Below are 19,125 nucleotides of genomic sequence, written 5' to 3' on the forward strand. Positions count from 1 at the left end.
AAAAAAAGCCTACTTGTTTTCTTAATAAACACTAATTCACTTCAAACTATCATCATATTATATACGTGTTATATCATAGAAATATGTACATCGTCGTGATTTGTTTTTGCAGAGTTGTTTTTTAGTTGATCGCGGCATTAAAAGGTTAAAAAGTGAAGTTATGAGTTTGTAAAATGAAAAAGTGTTTTAGGCGTGTCTCAGCAGAAACGTTGGTGTGTGTGTACCAAGCTCTATTTTGTGTTACCAAGACAACGTAGCCCCCATAGCACCATCCAATCACAACTCAAAGCCAAATCCCCTCGACCAATGAGATACTCGGTGTGCCTTGATTGACATTCGGTTGGCCCAATTGCGTTAATCGGCGATCGTCAGTTGGCATTGCCGCTACCTTCTCAGGTTAGTCCGTTGCTGGAGCGCTCGAGCGGTAACAACTTTGTAACAGTCGTCGGGAAGAAGTTTTGAAATTAATCAACCAAAATGAGGGAAATTGTTCATCTGCAGGCAGGCCAGTGTGGAAACCAGATCGGAGCAAAGGTGAGGATAGTTTTTTTGGATTTCAAAAGTGACGTTTAAACTCATCGAAAGAAAAAAAAAGAAGAGAGAGCGAACGTTACATTTAGTTTTTGGGCGGGCAGATAAATGAGCTTACTTAGCAACAAAGCTAATGATAGCCTCGGTCCGCTCACTTGCCCGTTAGGTTTGACTCGGTAAGTCGTGCTAGTTAGCCGGCTAATTTAACCGCTCTTCTTCTCTCTGTTTATTTTTTTTTTTTCTGATTCAAAGTTCTGGGAGGTGATAAGTGACGAGCATGGTATCGACCCGTCCGGGACGTACCATGGGGACAGCGACCTGCAGCTGGAGCGGATCAACGTCTATTACAACGAAGCTACAGGTTAACTTCACTTTGCCTCAGTGTGCTCAGACACACAGTTAGATTATCTCATTCCTAATGGAGCTGAGGTAACTCAATGCCGCTCGGGAAAGGCTTGTTATTACCGCAGCCTTCCAGCAGGGGGCGTTTTATCCTGCTGGAAGACACTAGAAATCAGTCCTTCCTTCCTTCCTTCCTAGTTACTGTCGCCCCGTTTCCAAGATACAACAAACCAACAAACCCCCCCAGCTTAACGAAAACACACCAAACTAACATGAAGTGAAGAAATGTCTTTATTTTCTTATTGAACTTTTAAAAAATGACAGTGAATCTAATTAGAAAGAGTTCCTCAATCACTTTAGATACACTCTTTTCAGGGTTCCCACGGGTGCTTGAATTCCTTGAAAATGCTTGAATTTCAATTCAGTGTTTTCAAGGTTGTGAAAATGCTTGAATTTTTTTGTGAAGTGCTTGAAAATGCTTGAAATTTGTGTGATGTCTATTTGTCACTGTTATTGCGCTATGGTAGTTACACAATATACCGCTCACAAGCTGATAAATACAAGCCAATTCACAATTAGTTAAAAATCAAAACAGTCAATCTACCACCATATGAAATAATGCTAATTAGACCCATATTATTATGCCATACAGTGGCACCACTGCGCTTCCCATGACCATCATGGCAAACACAACTAGTAGGCTACCTATTTAAAGGTGCTGGAAAAATGGAAAAACTGGTGCTTGAAGGTGCTTGAAAAGTGCTTGAATTTGTTCATGAAAAAGGTGTGGGAAACCTGTATATAAGTGAGGAAATGTCTTTATTTTCTTATTTAACTTTTAAAAAATGACAGTGAATCTAATTAGAAAGAGTTCCTCAATCACTTTAGATACACTCTTTTACTTTATTGACACCCAGTTGTTATAATATTGAGCTATAGTTCATATCAGACTGGTTCCTTTAGTGTCATTTCACTCACTGTAAATCGGTAAAATGAGACATAGTCACCACCATTTTAATTAAAGAGCTTAAAGTGTTGAATGTTTGAGGAAATTGTGTCAGCACTGTTTGTTTCGATAATTTGTCCGTCTGTGTTTTCAACTCCAGGAGGAAAGTATGTCCCCCGTGCAGTGCTGGTGGACTTGGAGCCAGGCACGATGGACTCTGTGAGGTCTGGTCCCTTTGGACAAGTCTTCAGACCAGACAACTTTGTCTTTGGTCAGTATGTGTGATTAAGCATTTATTTGAAAGTTAGAAAGCTCTTAAAAGATCCACTTTCTTTCAGTGCGTGTACATTTAGTTTGACTTTGCATGTATGATAAAGAAGTAGAATACAGATCCAGCAGGTTTTTTGATTTCTGTATGTAACATGTAACACAGGCCAGAGCGGAGCGGGTAATAACTGGGCCAAAGGCCACTACACTGAGGGAGCCGAGCTGGTGGACTCGGTCCTGGATGTGGTGAGGAAGGAGGCAGAGAGCTGCGACTGCCTCCAGGGCTTCCAGCTCACACACTCCCTCGGAGGAGGCACCGGCTCCGGCATGGGAACGCTGCTCATCAGCAAAATCCGAGAGGAGTATCCAGACCGCATCATGAACACTTTCAGCGTGGTGCCTTCTCCCAAGGTTCATATAATACATCAAAATAATTTAAAATGAAATATCTGCCCCCCCCTCCCACATGATGTCTCCTCTTACCTTTCACTTACTTTTATCTCCAGGTGTCGGACACGGTGGTGGAGCCATACAATGCCACCCTCTCTGTCCACCAGCTGGTGGAGAACACAGATGAGACCTACTGCATTGATAATGAGGCCCTGTATGACATCTGCTTCCGCACGCTGAAGCTGACCACGCCCACCTACGGTGACCTCAACCACCTCGTCTCAGCCACCATGAGCGGGGTGACCACCTGCCTGCGCTTCCCCGGCCAGCTCAACGCTGATTTGAGGAAGCTGGCCGTCAACATGGTGCCCTTCCCCAGGCTGCACTTCTTCATGCCAGGCTTTGCGCCCCTGACCAGCCGCGGCAGCCAGCAGTACAGGTAACGAAGCGTCTTAGAAACCGTAACAAACCCTCCAGTTATATTTCAGTGCATTTGAAATGAATCTCATTGAATTGTCTGTCTTTTTTTCCAGGGCACTGACCGTTCCTGAACTCACCCAGCAGATGTTCGATGCCAAGAACATGATGGCAGCCTGCGACCCACGTCATGGGCGCTACCTCACAGTCGCCGCGATCTTCAGAGGGCGCATGTCCATGAAGGAGGTGGACGAGCAGATGCTGAATGTGCAGAACAAGAACAGCAGCTACTTCGTCGAATGGATCCCCAACAACGTCAAGACAGCTGTGTGCGACATCCCTCCCCGTGGCCTGAAGATGGCCGCCACCTTCATCGGCAACAGCACGGCCATTCAGGAGCTGTTCAAGCGCATCTCGGAGCAGTTCACTGCTATGTTCCGTCGCAAGGCCTTCCTCCACTGGTGAGTGAAAGACGTCAGTCCCCTTACAGACACCGCCCTGTCCTTACCCGGATTCATACACTAACATCTGTAATTCTTCATTTGTTTCAGGTACACAGGCGAGGGCATGGATGAGATGGAGTTCACTGAGGCGGAGAGCAACATGAACGACCTGGTGTCCGAGTACCAGCAGTACCAGGACGCCACTGCCGAGGAGGAGGGCGAGTTTGAAGAGGAGGGTGAAGAGGACATGGCCTAGACACCTACCATGACCTTTTCTTACTATGCATCAGTTCAGACTCGGTGACACGGTTCAAATCAATGTCACATTATTGATAATTGGCTTAAATTAAATTATTTGGACAAGAATAAAAAACAAAACAAAACATGATAGTTATGTTCGCACTGAATTACAATTGATATTTCACTGTTATCAAATTATTACACTGAATTCTTGTCCCTCGTTTTTACATGTCGTCTGTTCTGTTTTCACACCTGTCTTTGCTGTTGGAGGTTCTCTTCTCCATTCATGTTTATTTTCTATATAAATGTTTTAAATCTGTCCTGTTTCCTTTCTGTTTAGAGGGTGTCACCAAAACATCTCTCCCCCCGAGTGGCAGACACGTAACATTCAGCATCTGTCAACATACATTCACAAAGAGAAACTTGGAACATGCTGCTAAAATTTAAGGAGCTTTTGGGCAATTGACTGCACAAACCGTTAACGGTTAACATTGCTACATACGTGTAAAGTAAATTCCATTTCTCACCATATTTCAAAGTCCACAAAGTACTGAGTGTCCGGTATGTGACAGATCAAGGCTAAACCTCGTAAATTTCAACAGAGCAGATCGCACCAGACAGGAAATCCGACACAGAATCAACATAATACTCTTCAGCCCCCTTTCAAAATAAAACAATACTCAGTTCATATAGCTTTTTACAACTTCACATCAACGTTACGTCATGACCGGTGGCACCAGGTGATCAAAGATCGATCAAAGGGTCTCAACGAGAGACTAATTGTTGAAGTGGAACAACACACAATCATTTATGACACAACAGATGCTTTTTATAATCTCCTCCACATCGGAGAAGCAAAGTCAGCTGTTTGTTGTTGTTGTTTTCTCGTGATCTCGCGTGAATACGGCCGGCTCGCTCCGCTGCCGTTCCGTGGCTGATCCGCGTCCGGTGTGAGTTGGCGCCGGGCAAAGGACCGTTCCGCTGCCATTCCGCCTCCTGTGTGACAGCTCTGTCCATTCGTAGCAGTTCCACTCAGTGGTGGTGATGTGAACCCGTGTAAATGATACACCCTTTGTTAATAATTTTTCAAGATGCAGGTTTAAAATATGTTCCTGAGACGATGTAACACTGACCAGTCCGAGGCACTCTATGCTGACATTTGCGCTGTTTGATGTAGAATGTAACTCCTCAGCAGAATGAAGTCATTTCATTTATCTGAAACAAAGAAAAAACCTCAAAAATGCACTGAACACTATACACGGTGTCATGGACGGGTCACTGCTACATCATCGTTAGTGTGGTTCTTGGTGTTGTTCAGAAGTGTAGATGGATTTTAATAAAAGTTTTCTGAATTGGTGCTACGCTGCATAAATTTCTTTTATCTACTTAAATAAATATGACTGAAGTAAACATTTTATTATCAATGAAATTATTAACACTTTACACATTTTCCTGGTACAACATCAATCACTGCTTAATTTCCCTCTAATATTAGACTCAGAAAATATGAACTGGCATTCAAACTAAAATAATTTATTAATCAAATATTCAACTGTTGACTGAAACAAACGGGTTCAGATGTAAAATGAACCCAAGGTGTAGCTCATGTTATCATAATCATGTATTTTATATCTGTGGGTGATATATCTATTCAAAATCAAGGATGGATGCCTGTCACGTAAAGTTTCTGTCCATCAAAGGAAGTCATCTGACAGAACAGGCCACAAATCTGATAACATCCGACATCCTCATCCACCTGCTCACGTCTTCACACTAAAAACAGAACACACGGAGAGAAAATAATCAAACACTTATTCTAATGTTTGTGTTTATGGTCTTCATGAGCAGGATGCAAACTGCTGGTCCATTTTTAAACATCTTCAGACTATAAAATTCAAACTTGCTACACACATTACCCTCTGTATGAGCTGTATTTGTCTGTTGAAGTTATTTTATCGTACATTAAGAACAATAAGACAGACATCAGTCATCATATAAAAGCTTCATCTCTAACTGCAGCAGAAGGAAGATGATCTTAAATATTTGAATGACAGATAACACACGCTGACCTCATTATGATATAAAACTTCCTGTTCCTTTATTCCCTTTGTTCACACGCTGACAGAAATGATCATGGGAAGATGTTTATCTTTTTCATTTTTACTCAGTTGATTTAAAGAACTTGTTTTTATCATATCACGCATGATTTTCAGCCATCAAACATAGAGGTTGAGGAATATAGAGAGAAGGAAAACCAGATGAATGCCATCTTTAGCGATCAATAGTTTTTACGAGTCATTCTCTCTCAGCCTTTATGAGAAAAAATGTTTGGTCAATCTGAGATCAGATACTCTAGATGACAGGTATAGATGTAGATTTGAATATAGGTGTTTTACACAGTGTTTACACAATGATCTGGTGATTTCCCTCACCCCTCTTATGCCACGACAAACAGGAGAAACACCATGATAAAGTTTTAACAAAGATATATATTATTAAACCAAACAGAACCAAATTTAGTAAATTAAAGTGCAGATTAAAGATTATTAAGATGTGGGGTGTGGATGTCAGTAATGTCATCAGTGTAAGTGTTTCTGTAAACTACACACACGGGTTCCTGAAGGAAGTAAGGAGATAGCTGCACGGCAGCCAGGCTTAAATAACATTAAGGAGTTGTCTCGAGTCTTCGTGTTGTGTCTCTGTGGTCAGACTGACCCAGCTTTTGTTCTAACTGGAGGAGGTCCAGAGTCTTTGGGAACTTTCCTGTCACTGTCACAAACTGTCCACTGGGTTGAGCTGTTTTACTGTAGTTAATCACCTTCATAGTTCCACTTATAAGTGAATTCACCACATGTCTTAAGGTCTGTTTTTAAGTCTAGAAATCTTTGTCATCTATAACTGAATACAATTACAGCGTGCAACAAAAATTCACACACTCGCCGTCATCTTGTGAGACCATAACATTAATACTATATGTTATTTAGGCCTGTCGTTGTTCATGACATTGGGGAGCTGATAATATTTTTGATTTTGTGCTTAAAAATAGCTGTAATAATGTTTTTTTCCTCCTATTTACCTGCATGTCTTTGATAGAGTCAAATTCACATTTTTATTTATTGGTTTATCTCTAAAGCTAGAAGAGACGACTAAATTGTAGCTTTATAAAATCATATGGCCACAGAAGAAAGAAACGTTTTGTGTATTTTAAGTAGTCGTGCGTATATTTTGTTGTCTTTCGGGGTATTCCTAGACAGAGAAACTATATATTTTCTCCAACTTGTTGCAGTACATGCATCATCAGTAGGGTTCAGCAGACTAGTCATTTATGGTCCTTTAGTTAGTGTGCCTGATGGTGCAAAGCACAAACACTATTAAGATTTGCCATACTTATTTGTTTTTGTATATTTTTAATGCTCCTGTCATTTTGGTCGTGGTGATGCTTTTGTACTTTTCTAGGTGACTCGCTGGTTTTCAAGCAAGTTGCCAAAAAAAAAGTGGGAAAAGTTTTGTGCTGGTCACTGACATAAAACTACAGAAGCTACTTACCTTGCCTCATATTTCATATTTCTAACTTTAGCCAAACAAACTATATATGTACATGTTCAGCAAGATCTCTGGATGCTTGTCACCCTTTCCGTTCATTGATACAACCTACGGTTTGCTGACAGCTGTCTGTTATTTGAGGGTTACTTTCAAGGCTTTAAAAAAAAAAGAATAAAAAAATCTTAATAATTTAGACATCATCTATGTGCTGCAATGTATCACCAAAAAAAACAAAAACAGAATGAACTAATCTTCACACACACAAATAACTTTACAGATTTTATGAATCAATGTTTGAAAACACTCCCAACATCACATTTAATTTCAGTTATAAATGCTTTGTTTTGCATTGAAGGAATGAAAAACAAACAAACAAAAAAAACAACATAAGATGACATTTTTAATACCTAATGGTAATACAGCATCTTGTGCATGACAATAAAACATCTGATTGTGTTCAGGCCTTTCCTTTCTTAACAATCTTCAAATGTGTGTAATAATATTGATCATATTCAGACAGTGATATTTCACGTGCACCACGAGCGGTGAGTGTGTTACAGTATGTTTAAAGAAATTCACCAACATTTATAAAAGTCTCTGTTTGGGTAATGCTAATGGCTTACCGTCATCTGACATGTAGTGCTTATAAGTCCTTTATGCTGTGACAATGATTTTATATAAAGCATAATCATGAGACCAAAGTAAAGGCACGTTGGCCTCCATGACAAAATGTAACAGCGGAAACAACAAAAAGGATGCAAGTGGCTTTGAACACATAACAACAATTTGACAAAATGCACCGGCTGACTGCCCCGCATGGTGTTCTGGGTAGTGGAGTCATTATGGCCACAAAACAAAAGAAGAAATCATAAAATATTCATCAAATCTCAACATGTTTTATTTTTTGGGAAATTAAATGAAAGGAAGTTTCTTTCTATGAAATGTTTGCTGATGTAAAATGGGCGTTACAGGCTTCAATGCTCAGTATTCCAGACACGTTTGCTTAAGTTTAACATCTCTTTGACAAGTGATGAGCTTTAGAATTTGTGGGTTTATCACAGCAACCCTGTGAACCAACCATGTTTTCCATATTTTGTTTATGTTTTCAGTCACCAGGACTATTTAGATGTTGCTTTAGAAACATATTTAGATAACAGGAAAGAATATATATATTTAAAAAAAACAACGATTACCACTGCTAACACTGTGGTAAATATCTTAGGCACGCCGTCATTGTAATGTAATTATGGATAACAAAAAACATACTATACCATAAACACACCATTAGTTATAATACAGGAAACCTCAGGGTTAGGGTTAGAAGTATTGTGCTAGTACTTTGAGTTGTCTGCTGCTCATTCAAATCCCCCCAAATCCATTTTACCTCAAATTAAGGAACAAAGACAAGTAGAAGAGACAAACAAAAGGTGTTAATTTCCCAAAGGAGAAGATGATGGCACTGTTAGAGAGAGGAAAGAAGGAGGACGTCGACACAGAATACATACAGGAGAGCATCAGAGGTCCCATAGTGATCCTATTAATAACTGTAAACGTAAGGATGTATTTCTAAATATTCTATAGTGGTCTTTAAATGAAGCTCAGCTTCGTAGTTTTGAGTTTAGCGGTGTTACATGCACTGAAATAAACTGGATGTGGCTAATGAGCTGCTCTTTCACTTCACCTCCAGAGGGAATAAGTGAAGGTGTATGAGGGAACCCCGGAGGGAGGAAGGGGAGATTCCTCATGGACATACAAGGTAAAATAGGGAGGGAGAGGGGAAGTAAGGCCACACAGGATGAAGAAGATAAAATGGGAACAACATAATATCCGATAACTAGACAATAATAAAACAACAGAAGATGAGAGGCACTGTGAGTCTCCTCTATTGTTGAAAGAAGGGTTACACTGATAAACAATATACCGGTTTAACAACATTAAATCAGATGTTGGCTTTTAATCCAGAGACCAATGTCACCCACCTCCAATGTGATGAACGTGCTGCAATTTGTCGAATTACATAACATCTAATTTGTCAAAACTATGCTGGAGGTCTGTGGGAAGTGCTTCACTTGAACTGGGTGCAGCTCTGCATGAACATGTCGAATGACAAAACCTGTTTCAAATTGTCATGACATTTAGATCACGAGATTAAGTCTCAACTCAACTTAAATACCAGCATCTGCCTTTAAAACTCATACTGTGTGAGTTAAAACTCCTCTTCATCCACATCAGCACCGCATGTTCTCAAATGCAATCTAATATTGCAGAACTCAGAACAGCGGACAGGCTCAGCATGGACCATTACTGGTAGTAAATAAACCTGCCACATGTGATAAATGATGGGTATAACTCGTTATGTAATTATGCAGGGAGGGGATGGCCACTGAGGTAACAAAACACGATTATTCTTTCAATTAGTTTCTGTCCTTTCATTGTGTCTCTGTTTGTTCTGTCTCTCAGTCTCAGCCTGAACGACTGATGGATGAACGTACAGCTTTAATTCACTGCGAACTGTTCGACATGAGAGAAGGTTTCTGTAAGTGGGATGCGAATAAGCAGAGCTCCATATCACTGTAAACTGTCATCGTCAGCGGTGGCTGAGGACTGACGGGCTGCTTCCCGCTCCTGGTGAACCTCTCTGACGGCCAAGATACGAGTGAGCATGCTCTGTAAAGTGGCGCCCTCCAATGGATCAGTAGTGAACCAGTGGGAACTGTTGAGGTCAGAAATGAAAATGACAAGAAATGTGAAAAATATTTCTTCTTACAATATTAACATAAAGAAACACGTCTCTACATGTCACATGTACATGTTCACAAATAGCACACAAGTTAATATATGGAGTTCCTGAAGTCTGGTGTCCGTCTCTAAATTACAGCTGTTTCCAAAAAGTTGTCAAGCTGTGTAAAATGCAAATGTAAAAAAAAAGTGATGATTTGAAACATTTAATTGAAAATAGCACAACTTATGAAATGTTGAAACTGCAAAATTTGATTGTTTTAGAAAGAATATTTGCCCGTTTTGAATTTGATGCCAGCAACACGTCTCGGAAAAGTTGAGACAGCGGCAACAAAAGACTGGAAAAGTTGTGAAACGCTAAAAGAAAGTCCAGTTGGCAACAGGTTAGTAACATGATTGGATATAAACACTCATGTTTGTGAAGTAAAGATGGAGAGGAGTTCACCACTCTGTGAAAGGCTGCACTGGAAAATAGTGTAACAAATTGAAAATAATCCATGGATTGCATTGTTCACACTTCATGATTTTAAAAGATTCAGAGAATCAGAACATCGGTTGGTCGTGATCTTCAGGCCCTCAGATGACACTGCATCAAACACAGACACGATTCTGTCGTGGACATCACTGCAGGGGCTGAGAGACACTTCCAAAAACTGTCTGTAAACACAGTTCATCACTATATCGACAAATGACAGCTGGAACTCTACAATGTAAGGATGGAAACTTATATAAACTAAATAAGAAAAAGCCTCCACCTCCCGTGGGCCTGAGCGTATTTAGGATGGACGAAAGCGATGTAAAAAAACTGTCCGGTAGTCTGACAAGTCTAAATTTGAAATTCTATTTGGAGATCATGGATGCTGCGTGAAATCCTACATCAATCAAGAATGGGAAAACATTCCACAGTTCACAGATGCTTACAGAGTATTGTTCAAAGAAGAGGTGATGAACAGAGTGGTAAACATGACCGTGTCATACATTTTTTAAACATGTTACTGGCATCAAATTCAAAATGGGCATTCCTTTTTCCTAAAACAATAAAACTTCTTCTCAGTTTCAACATTAGATAAGATGTCTTTGTGCCATTTTCATTTTTCGTTTTTTTTTTAATTACATTTTACACAGTGCAAAAACTTGGAAATGGGGTTTTAAAACCTCATTTTATGTGGGCAAACATACGGATAATAAATGGGTTCCTTGACTCTGACCTGTATGTGTGCACATTCTGCTCAGGCTGGAGGTAAAACATGTCAGTTTTCTTCTTCACCGACTCCGGGCTGTCAGAGAGAAAAGGGGATGAAGCATTTGTTCAGTTTTATTAATCGTATTTCTTGAGTACAGTTGTCTTTATTTGTCAGTTTGCTTATGTGTGTGTGTGTGTGTGTGTGTGTGTGTGTGTGTCTTTGTCTCACCATCTGGAGAGGTAGAACTCGTAGAGTCTGACGGGACAGTGCAGAGGGTTGGTGATATTTGCAGGCATCTCCAGGTCTCCCTCTTCCTCTGCTTCTGCATGCCTTTTTCTCAATCGCTCTGAAAACAACAATAAGCAGCAAAACTATTTAGATATGTGACATAGGAGACTCAGATACTTTGTACTAAATAGAATAAGCTTCAAAATTGCTTATACTACTGCTCCATACAAACCATGTATCATTGTACAGCGCCCACCTGTCTCCTCTCGGCGTGGTGCGGCAGCGCTTCTTCTCTCGTATCGGAGGTAGTGGACTTTGTCGGTTCGGCTGCACGGTTTGGAGCATCGGGTGAAGTTGCTAAAGGAGAGGCTTTGGTGCTGTGCCAGCGTGGTAAAGCGGAAGTTCTTGGTGCAGAAGAAGAGCAGCGTGTTGAGCAACACTATAGGTGAGTAGGCGCCCAGCTGCTTACACTCCCACAGGTAGGACTCCACAACACGGGAGGAAACAACGCCACCTTTAGGAGGAAAGAGGAAGCAAGAGCAAAGAAAGAGCTGAGTGATTTAGAGTCAGGGGGCCGCCATACCTTTTGCCCAACTCAGTGGTGGGACAGGTTTCTGACTGTGACTGACTGCAATAATGATGGATGTATTAAGAGAACTGGATTTGATGTTAATGAATACTGAATTACAGAGCCAGGGCTGCGGGCAACCACCATCAGATTTCTTTCAGCTCTCTGCCAGTTTTTCACTATGACAACCACCTTTATATTACACGTAGACTTTTGTCCCATTGTTTATATGAAAATACTGATTGAGCTGTAGAGCACTGTGTGGAAATGGAGGACTGCCACTACCAATAAAAACGTCTATACAGAGATGAGATTAAGTTAATGTAAATAAAACAAAGTCAACCATGAGTAGTAATAAAACAGGAGTGTTTAGTGTGATTCAAAGATTTCCTATACCGGAAAATAACACATTACATTCTACACCAATAATACGACATGGTAAACTTCCGGTTTCCTTAGCAGCAGGGGTCTCCTCTCCAATTTGGAAGTCTTGTGAACACAGATTGTGTCATCGTTGGTGAATCAGACAAATGATTTAGCTTCAAGAGACAGACAGATATTTCTGTGTCACCAGATCTCGTGTGTGTTGCTTTGTAGTGTAAACATGTGGATATGTGACTTGTGAAAAACAGGTCCGATGTTTGAGCTTGAGTGACTATGGGGCGAAAGAATCTCTTATAATCTGTGCTCACTTGTGTTCACTTAGACTCAGGACCTGCTGGGTCTCCTAAAGGGGAGCGCCAATGGCTGAACCCAGAGATAGATACAGATACAACAAATGACTTTTCAGTGCGGCGTCTCTTTTCTGAACTGGTGTCTCTGGTGTTATGATGGCATGTCAGTGATCATACCACTGGGTAGTAGTTTGGGTTTCCAGAGCTGCAGCATTCCAGTGATCTCGGTGGCAAACTGACTGTACATCTCGTCAGTAAAGATGTTCTCTATGCGGCCCTTCGTGAACAGATACTGTCCGAAGAGAGGGAGACAGAAAATAAGGAATCAATAAGAAACACACTGAAATAATCAAGACAGAAACCACTGACACAATGTGTGTGTACCTGCTGTATCCCCAGACAGAGGTAGAAGATGCTGTCTGGGCTGTAGGTCTCCCCATTGGGCCGTCTCACTTCTTTGATGAAGCGAGACAGAGCAAAGCTCAGCTCAGCTGAGTCACACTGAAGGACGTCTTCTTTAATATCCACCGGATTAGCTACAGAGGGAGAGACCATGTGGAATAATATAGGTTACAGTGAAACCAATCACTGGGTCAGATGTAAGGAGATATCCTAAAACAAACTCTCACGTTCTCTCAGTTGTTTGTTTCGTTGTTGGACCCAGCTCCTCCAGGCTTTAACCCCGTACAGGTGGTTCAGTTTGGAGGCGGTCTGAGTCACGACTGCACTGCGGTCCAACAGAGCAGTTCGTCTTCGACCCTGGATGGACGGAAATACAATGAATACGGGATAGTTTGTGTGTAGAAAATGCATCTGGAGGCCACTTTTTTTGGACACGTCTTATTCAGGAATGTCAGGACATGCAAGAAAAGGGAGGTACTCTTTGTTCAAAAGGGTTTCTGAAACAATAAAACTGCCTACGAACTAAAGTCAGGGGAGAAAAAGGTTTTAGATCTGCTCATCTATGAGGGCAGTTGTACCCGTTTACGACCAGAGAAACCTTCTCTGGGTCTCTTCACTCCTCGCTGTGGAGGAGACGACTTCTGATCCAACGATTCTGCAAAAGACACAAACAAAACAAGCCGTGAGGGAGAGCGAGATGTCATGTGAGATTCATGTTGGGGTTTTCTTTATATCATGTCTCACCTGGCGGGAAGTCAGTCTCCAAGTCCATCATTGGAGAGGAGGGAGGTTGATCCTCTGCGCTGGTGGTGGGTGGGGGGTCGCTTGTGGCCGCGGTGCCCTCCGCCTGGGTTTCAGGTTGAGTATCAGTTGACTCTGTGCTCCTCTCTGAACTCACAGGCAGCGGCAGGTCGACTTGTACTGCTTTTTGAGTCTCCTCATCTTCACGGATTATAGGAGTGACCACGTCTGGCTTCATGTCTCCTCTACAAGGACTGCTCTTGTCTGTAGCACACACATATACATAGATGAGGTAAGATTAAGATTTTAAAATGTGTATTGATTAAAGTAACAAAATCTTTTTCCAATTCGTCACCTGCGGTGGAAACAGGCTCATCTTTCTGTTCGTCTTCCCTCACAGCCAAAGGCTCTGATTGGACAGCTGCATCTTTCATCTCCTTCTTCTCTGGTGGTACGACCATGGGTACTGGAACCTGTAGAAAACAGAGGAGCAAGGAGCTATCCTTTGATGTGCTGCTACAAACGCTGTATAAAAAGTACAATAATCATTCTGAATTAGCAGAGTTTTAAATCTTAAGGGACTTACGGGCAGAGGCATAGCCATTGGAACAGGTGTGTGCTGAGAGTACATGTTCATAGGCACTGGAATGAAGACCGGTACTGGGACTGGCACCATTAACACCTTCACTTTCTCCTCTCCTGCTGAGGAGCTAACTGAGGGCACAGACAGAGCTGGAGGAGGGAGGTGAGATCATGAAGGAGAGATAAAGAGAGAGAAAGATGGACAAAATTATGAATAAAATGAAATAGATGCACTAAGACAGGAAGATAATCAATAACCTTTACTTTAAAAAATACAGATTACAGAGGAAAATTAATTAATTATAAACTCTATTGCATTAAAATATTCTATACTACTGTATACAGTCACAGCTGTATTTCTCCAGAATGAAAAAATGACACTGCAGAGTTAGAAAGTGTGCAGTCGCTGGGTAAAACTTGAATTAAAAATCACTTTTCAAGGTAAGGGGGATGTTTTTTATATTTCAAAATTTCAAAAATGCATTTAGCTTCTTTCTTGGTACTAAAAGATTGAACATAAACATAAAGACTGTGGTTGAGAACATCATCTCTTATCTTGTGTGTGGTATCTTTTGACATACAGTCAGGTCCATAAATATTGGGACATCGACACAAATCTAATCTTGTTGGCTCTATACACCACCACAATGGATATGAAATCAAACGAACAAGATGTGCTTTAACTGCAGACATTCAGCTTTAATTTGAGGGTATTTACATCCAAATCAAGTGAACGGTGTAGGATTTACAACAGTTTGTATATGAGCCTTCCACTTTTTAAGGGACCAAAAGTAATGGAACAATAGGCTGCTCAGCAGTTTCATGGCCACCTGTGTGTTATTCACTCATTATCCCATTTACAAGGAGCAGATAAAAGGTCTAAAGTTCATTTCAAGTGTGCTATTTGCATTTGGAATCTGTTGCCGTCAACTCTCAATATGAGATCCAAAGAGCTGTCACTATCAGTGAAGCAAGCCATCATTAGGCTGGAAAATCAAAACAAACCCATCAGAGAGATAGGAAAAACATTAGGTGTGGCCAAATCAACTATTTGGAATATTCATAAAAAGACCGAAAGGCCCGAAAGTCACAACTTTCTCCAAGAATCAAGCCGTTTCCATCATCAGCTGCTTCTGATTCCTTATATTTAGCAAACATACAATATTAATTCTCAGATCAGTGCTTATTGATCAAAGCGTTGCTTTCAATCTGTCACCGGGTCAACAACAACAACGTGCATCCCAGATCAACTGATAAACAGTTGCTAAATTTGAACTAATGATTTCAAGTTTCTGATAGAAACAAGCCTGATTTAACATTTGTTGTTTTATTTTGTCACACCTCTGGTCATTATTGACCTTTTACAGATAACACTGGTTATGTGCTCAACTGGAAATGACCATAACTAATGATTGTACTTTAGACATCTGTGGAAAAACTTTCCTCTCACAGATAAATCTTTCTGGTATTTGTATCTCATCAGGAACTTAAGCCCTGTTTTCTTTGGTCTTAAACACAGCTCACCACAGTACACATCTTAACTTGACTGGAGCCTTTTGTAAAACAGGGACAAGAGACATAAACTCAATAATTTGTTAGACTGATGTATTCAAGCTTCACATGTGGTTTTTGTTAGTTTTACATTTACAGTCATCATATTGTTACTTCTATTCACTAAGATGTTTCTCTGGGGAAGCCAGTAATAAACACACACACAAAGTTTCACTCTCAAATTAAATTTATTTTTGCATTCAACAAAACAAACCATCATATTCAGGTGTTTCCAATATTCTTTTCAAACAAAGGAGTGATGCAACAATTTAACAATGTGATCCATGTAATCATAAACAAAATGAGCAAAAATAAAAGAAAACATGCAGTTACAGTGGAGAATATGTGACAAAAGTAAAGTAAGAAAAGAAAGTAATACAGGGCTGGAATCAAGTCAAGACAAAAGCCGACTCTGGTTCACGTGACTGAATTTAGTAATGAGGTACAGCGAGGACTCTAACCTTCAACCTTCCTACATCACACATTTATAATAAGTAGTAAAATGTAGCTTAACAGTACAAATAAGTTAACGGAACATCAAAATAAACGCTGTTTTATTCACTTAGGACACTTGCAGATTTTCATGTAAACTCGACGAGTTCATCTCGTTAGGTAGAGATGGGGAAAAGACAGAGAGGGTTCACTGAGAACGTTACACCTGTACCTCCTAGTTTGGTCCACTCATCAGTATGACCTCCACCTAAGATCATCCACTTGGTCTGACTGCCCCATCTAATGGAAAACCGTTTGTATCTGCAAAAACTGTAATGTATAAATGAGATAATCTAGTGCGATGCCCTTTAAGTCATCTACGGTGCAGTGAAATCCTGCAGTAAATGAGACAGTTTTACAAGACACACTTAGTAAACACAAAGAATTATTTAATACTAAGTCAGTACTCAAGTATTTCAAAGTAGAAGCACATTTAGCAGCACCATGAAACCTGCATTTCCTTGTTTTGCACATTGTCAGTTGGATTTTGGCATAAATGGGTTTGTATATGATGTGTGTTCTAGGAGCTGGAGTAGACTTGAACACTGTGTTGCCACTTGTCATAAGAAAGCTGCACTAAAACCATCAACTGTGACATTTCTATTGGCTGCAGGTTATATACTGTATGACAGACTGTCGATGTCAGTGAAGTTTGTAAAAACATACTACAGGGAAATAATTCACACATTAGACTCATACCATTTTAAGACACTTGAAAAAACCATGACTGGAATCAGTTTTAATGACATGTTAATGGCCTATGACACAGATTCATCCATGAGGTAAAACTTCTTTTTACTAACATGTTACAGAACGGCCTGTAGGTCAGTGAAGCACTTAAGGAAGTATGTCAGACTTAGAAGACCCCCACACAAGATGAATAACCTTTATGAGAAGGTAATACAGACAGCTCTAAGAGTCTCAATGACAAAAATACGGCTATCTTTAGTGTTTTTGTTTTTTTTATAAAAAAATCATTTCACTTCACTCCCTGTTTGCAAACACAAATCCATAAATCTACTGTAGACTTGTTAAACTTATTAGTTATTTGCTGAACAGACCACCAACATGTCTTGTTTGTTAAAACTTAAGGTCACTACGTGTGAACACCGGCAGTAAACCCTGCAGCAGTTGTTTAATCCTCGTCCAGGGTCAAGGGAGAAGACTGCTTTGTGACGTCAGCAGATCAGGAGGCTGTGGAGAGAAAAACTTGGGTGACAAACTCGACCCTCTTAAGAAGTCAGTTGAATTTTACTTGGAGGCGGCATTAACATGAATGCAGTCATCATAATTTTACACGCTGACAAACACAAATTAAGAACCATTGGATACAGCTGTTGTACAAACTTCTATTTGTACGATTTAAAGGTTCTGATATGAATGTAAATAACATTTTTGTCTTATTTTGAAGGCTCACCTTGTGTTTCCAGCTCAGGAGGAGGCGTTTTGTAGATCAGTCTTGTGTGGTAGAGTTCAAAACAGGGCACAGGACAGAGGCTGGGCTCTCCTGAACATGTTTTACAGTAATACGACGTCTGTCTCCTTAGTGCCTCACTCTTATGCTCACAGTCCTTTTCACAGCGCTCTTCCTCAGTTCTCTCATCGCGTGAGTTCACTCCCTTTGCCTCTTCTTCTGTTTCCCTCTCTGGCTTCTCATCCTCCTCCATCCGCTTCTTCTTCCTATTCTCCTCTTGCTCTTCTTCCTCCACCCTCTTCCTCTTGTGTTGTGAGCACACCTTGCAGTCAGAGTCGGTCTCTCTCTTGCCCAGGAAATGGCGTCCGGTTAGCCGCGCTGGCACGCCGTCGCATGGCTGAGTTTCTCCCTGAGGTGTCGGCGATGGTGACGGCACTGGAGATGTGGACGCGTCACATGCAGCTGGCATGCAGCAAACTCAAGATTATATTCAACAAAGCGCATACTTTAAAGTTGCTTTTGCTCTGGTGACAACATTTCATTTCTAATTAGCTCATCTGATTTGTGTCATGGGAAACATTTTTTATCATAACACCTGATTTGTAGTGACTGTTACCGTGAGCTGTTTGGTGTGACCGATAAACACAGGATTTTTTCCACACTCTCCAGGCAGGACTGAAGATGCATCAGAGTGTGTGCAGCTTACATAATGAAACATTCATGGTGGATTATATATTGTGCTTGGATGCTAAAGGTTTCAAATGTCTGTATAAACACATACACTTAATATCCACCTGGTATAAGGTCACTGTGTAGTGCTGCTGGATGGCACATAGTCCTGCTCAAACTACCTAAATCCTGTTGTGCAGCCGCTCTGAGTCCTGTGTGAACTACCCAAACTTGACTCAGTGTTTTTGTAGTTACCTGCTGATCCAGTGGAAGGTCCAGACAGCTGGCACAAGTTCCCTTGGTCCATAGTGAAGGGCCGACACAGAACTGACTTGTTCTTCATTTGACGTCGGCGGGGCACCGGCACTCGCATGGCGTCAGTCTGAGTACTAGCCTGAGGACACAGATTAACAATAAAACAACAAAAATAAACAGAGATCTAATGTTGTACTAAAAAATATTGTACAGTGCTCACTTATACTTTTATACGTTTTACATTTTGGAGTCAAGCCCTACAGCTGTATGTGAGATCTAACCTGACACAGAGTACGTACATGGTCTAGGTTCTTGCCATCAACGTTGGAGGTTGGAAGTGCTCCTACAGGAGAGGAAGAAAAATATAACAGCACTGCATTAAACTCCACTGCGAGAAAAGCATACCATAAATATATATAATCAATGTACTATTATAACTATATAACCCTGTTCAAGTAGATTCAAGTTTATTATACAAAAAAACCTTACGTCGTACTGGAAAAGGTT

The 19,125-nt window shown here is 40.7% G+C and overlaps 2 protein-coding genes across 8 annotated transcripts in view; one reads left to right on the forward strand and one right to left on the reverse strand.

Moving 5' to 3' along the window:
- Nucleotides 1-358: 358 nt before the first annotated feature.
- Nucleotides 359-3,895, forward strand: LOC104935199 (tubulin beta-4B chain). The gene is made up of 7 exons (XM_010751007.3): nucleotides 359-534; nucleotides 784-892; nucleotides 1,980-2,090; nucleotides 2,253-2,497; nucleotides 2,593-2,915; nucleotides 3,010-3,354; nucleotides 3,445-3,895. The coding sequence occupies exons 1-7, from the start codon at nucleotides 478-480 to the stop codon at nucleotides 3,590-3,592; spliced, it is 1,338 nt and encodes a 445-aa protein (XP_010749309.1). The 5' UTR covers nucleotides 359-477; the 3' UTR covers nucleotides 3,593-3,895.
- Nucleotides 3,896-9,385: 5,490 nt separating this feature from the next.
- LOC104935205 (zinc finger MYM-type protein 4-like) overlaps nucleotides 9,386-19,125 on the reverse strand; it is a 31,678-nt gene continuing 21,938 nt past the window's right edge. For 6 of the 7 annotated variants that reach the window (XM_019273634.2, XM_019273633.2, XM_027275261.1 and 3 more), the window contains 13 exons: nucleotides 18,918-18,961; nucleotides 18,619-18,757; nucleotides 14,242-14,387; nucleotides 14,011-14,128; nucleotides 13,659-13,919; nucleotides 13,493-13,569; nucleotides 13,142-13,271; nucleotides 12,897-13,048; nucleotides 12,690-12,804; nucleotides 11,503-11,784; nucleotides 11,271-11,388; nucleotides 11,067-11,135; nucleotides 9,386-9,832 (listed from right to left, as the gene is read on the reverse strand). In XM_019273634.2, coding sequence (XP_019129179.2) covers nucleotides 9,688-9,832; nucleotides 11,067-11,135; nucleotides 11,271-11,388; nucleotides 11,503-11,784; nucleotides 12,690-12,804; nucleotides 12,897-13,048; nucleotides 13,142-13,271; nucleotides 13,493-13,569; nucleotides 13,659-13,919; nucleotides 14,011-14,128; nucleotides 14,242-14,387; nucleotides 18,619-18,757; nucleotides 18,918-18,961 — 1,796 coding nt within the window. In that variant the 3' untranslated portion in view covers nucleotides 9,386-9,687. The remainder of the gene's footprint in view (nucleotides 9,833-11,066; nucleotides 11,136-11,270; nucleotides 11,389-11,502; nucleotides 11,785-12,689; nucleotides 12,805-12,896; nucleotides 13,049-13,141; nucleotides 13,272-13,492; nucleotides 13,570-13,658; nucleotides 13,920-14,010; nucleotides 14,129-14,241; nucleotides 14,388-18,618; nucleotides 18,758-18,917; nucleotides 18,962-19,125) is intronic. The other variant, XM_019273635.2, reaches the window with a different exon arrangement.

This window comes from Larimichthys crocea, chromosome XXIV, assembly GCF_000972845.2.
Source record: "Larimichthys crocea isolate SSNF chromosome XXIV, L_crocea_2.0, whole genome shotgun sequence".
NCBI classification, from domain to species: domain Eukaryota; kingdom Metazoa; phylum Chordata; class Actinopteri; family Sciaenidae; genus Larimichthys; species Larimichthys crocea.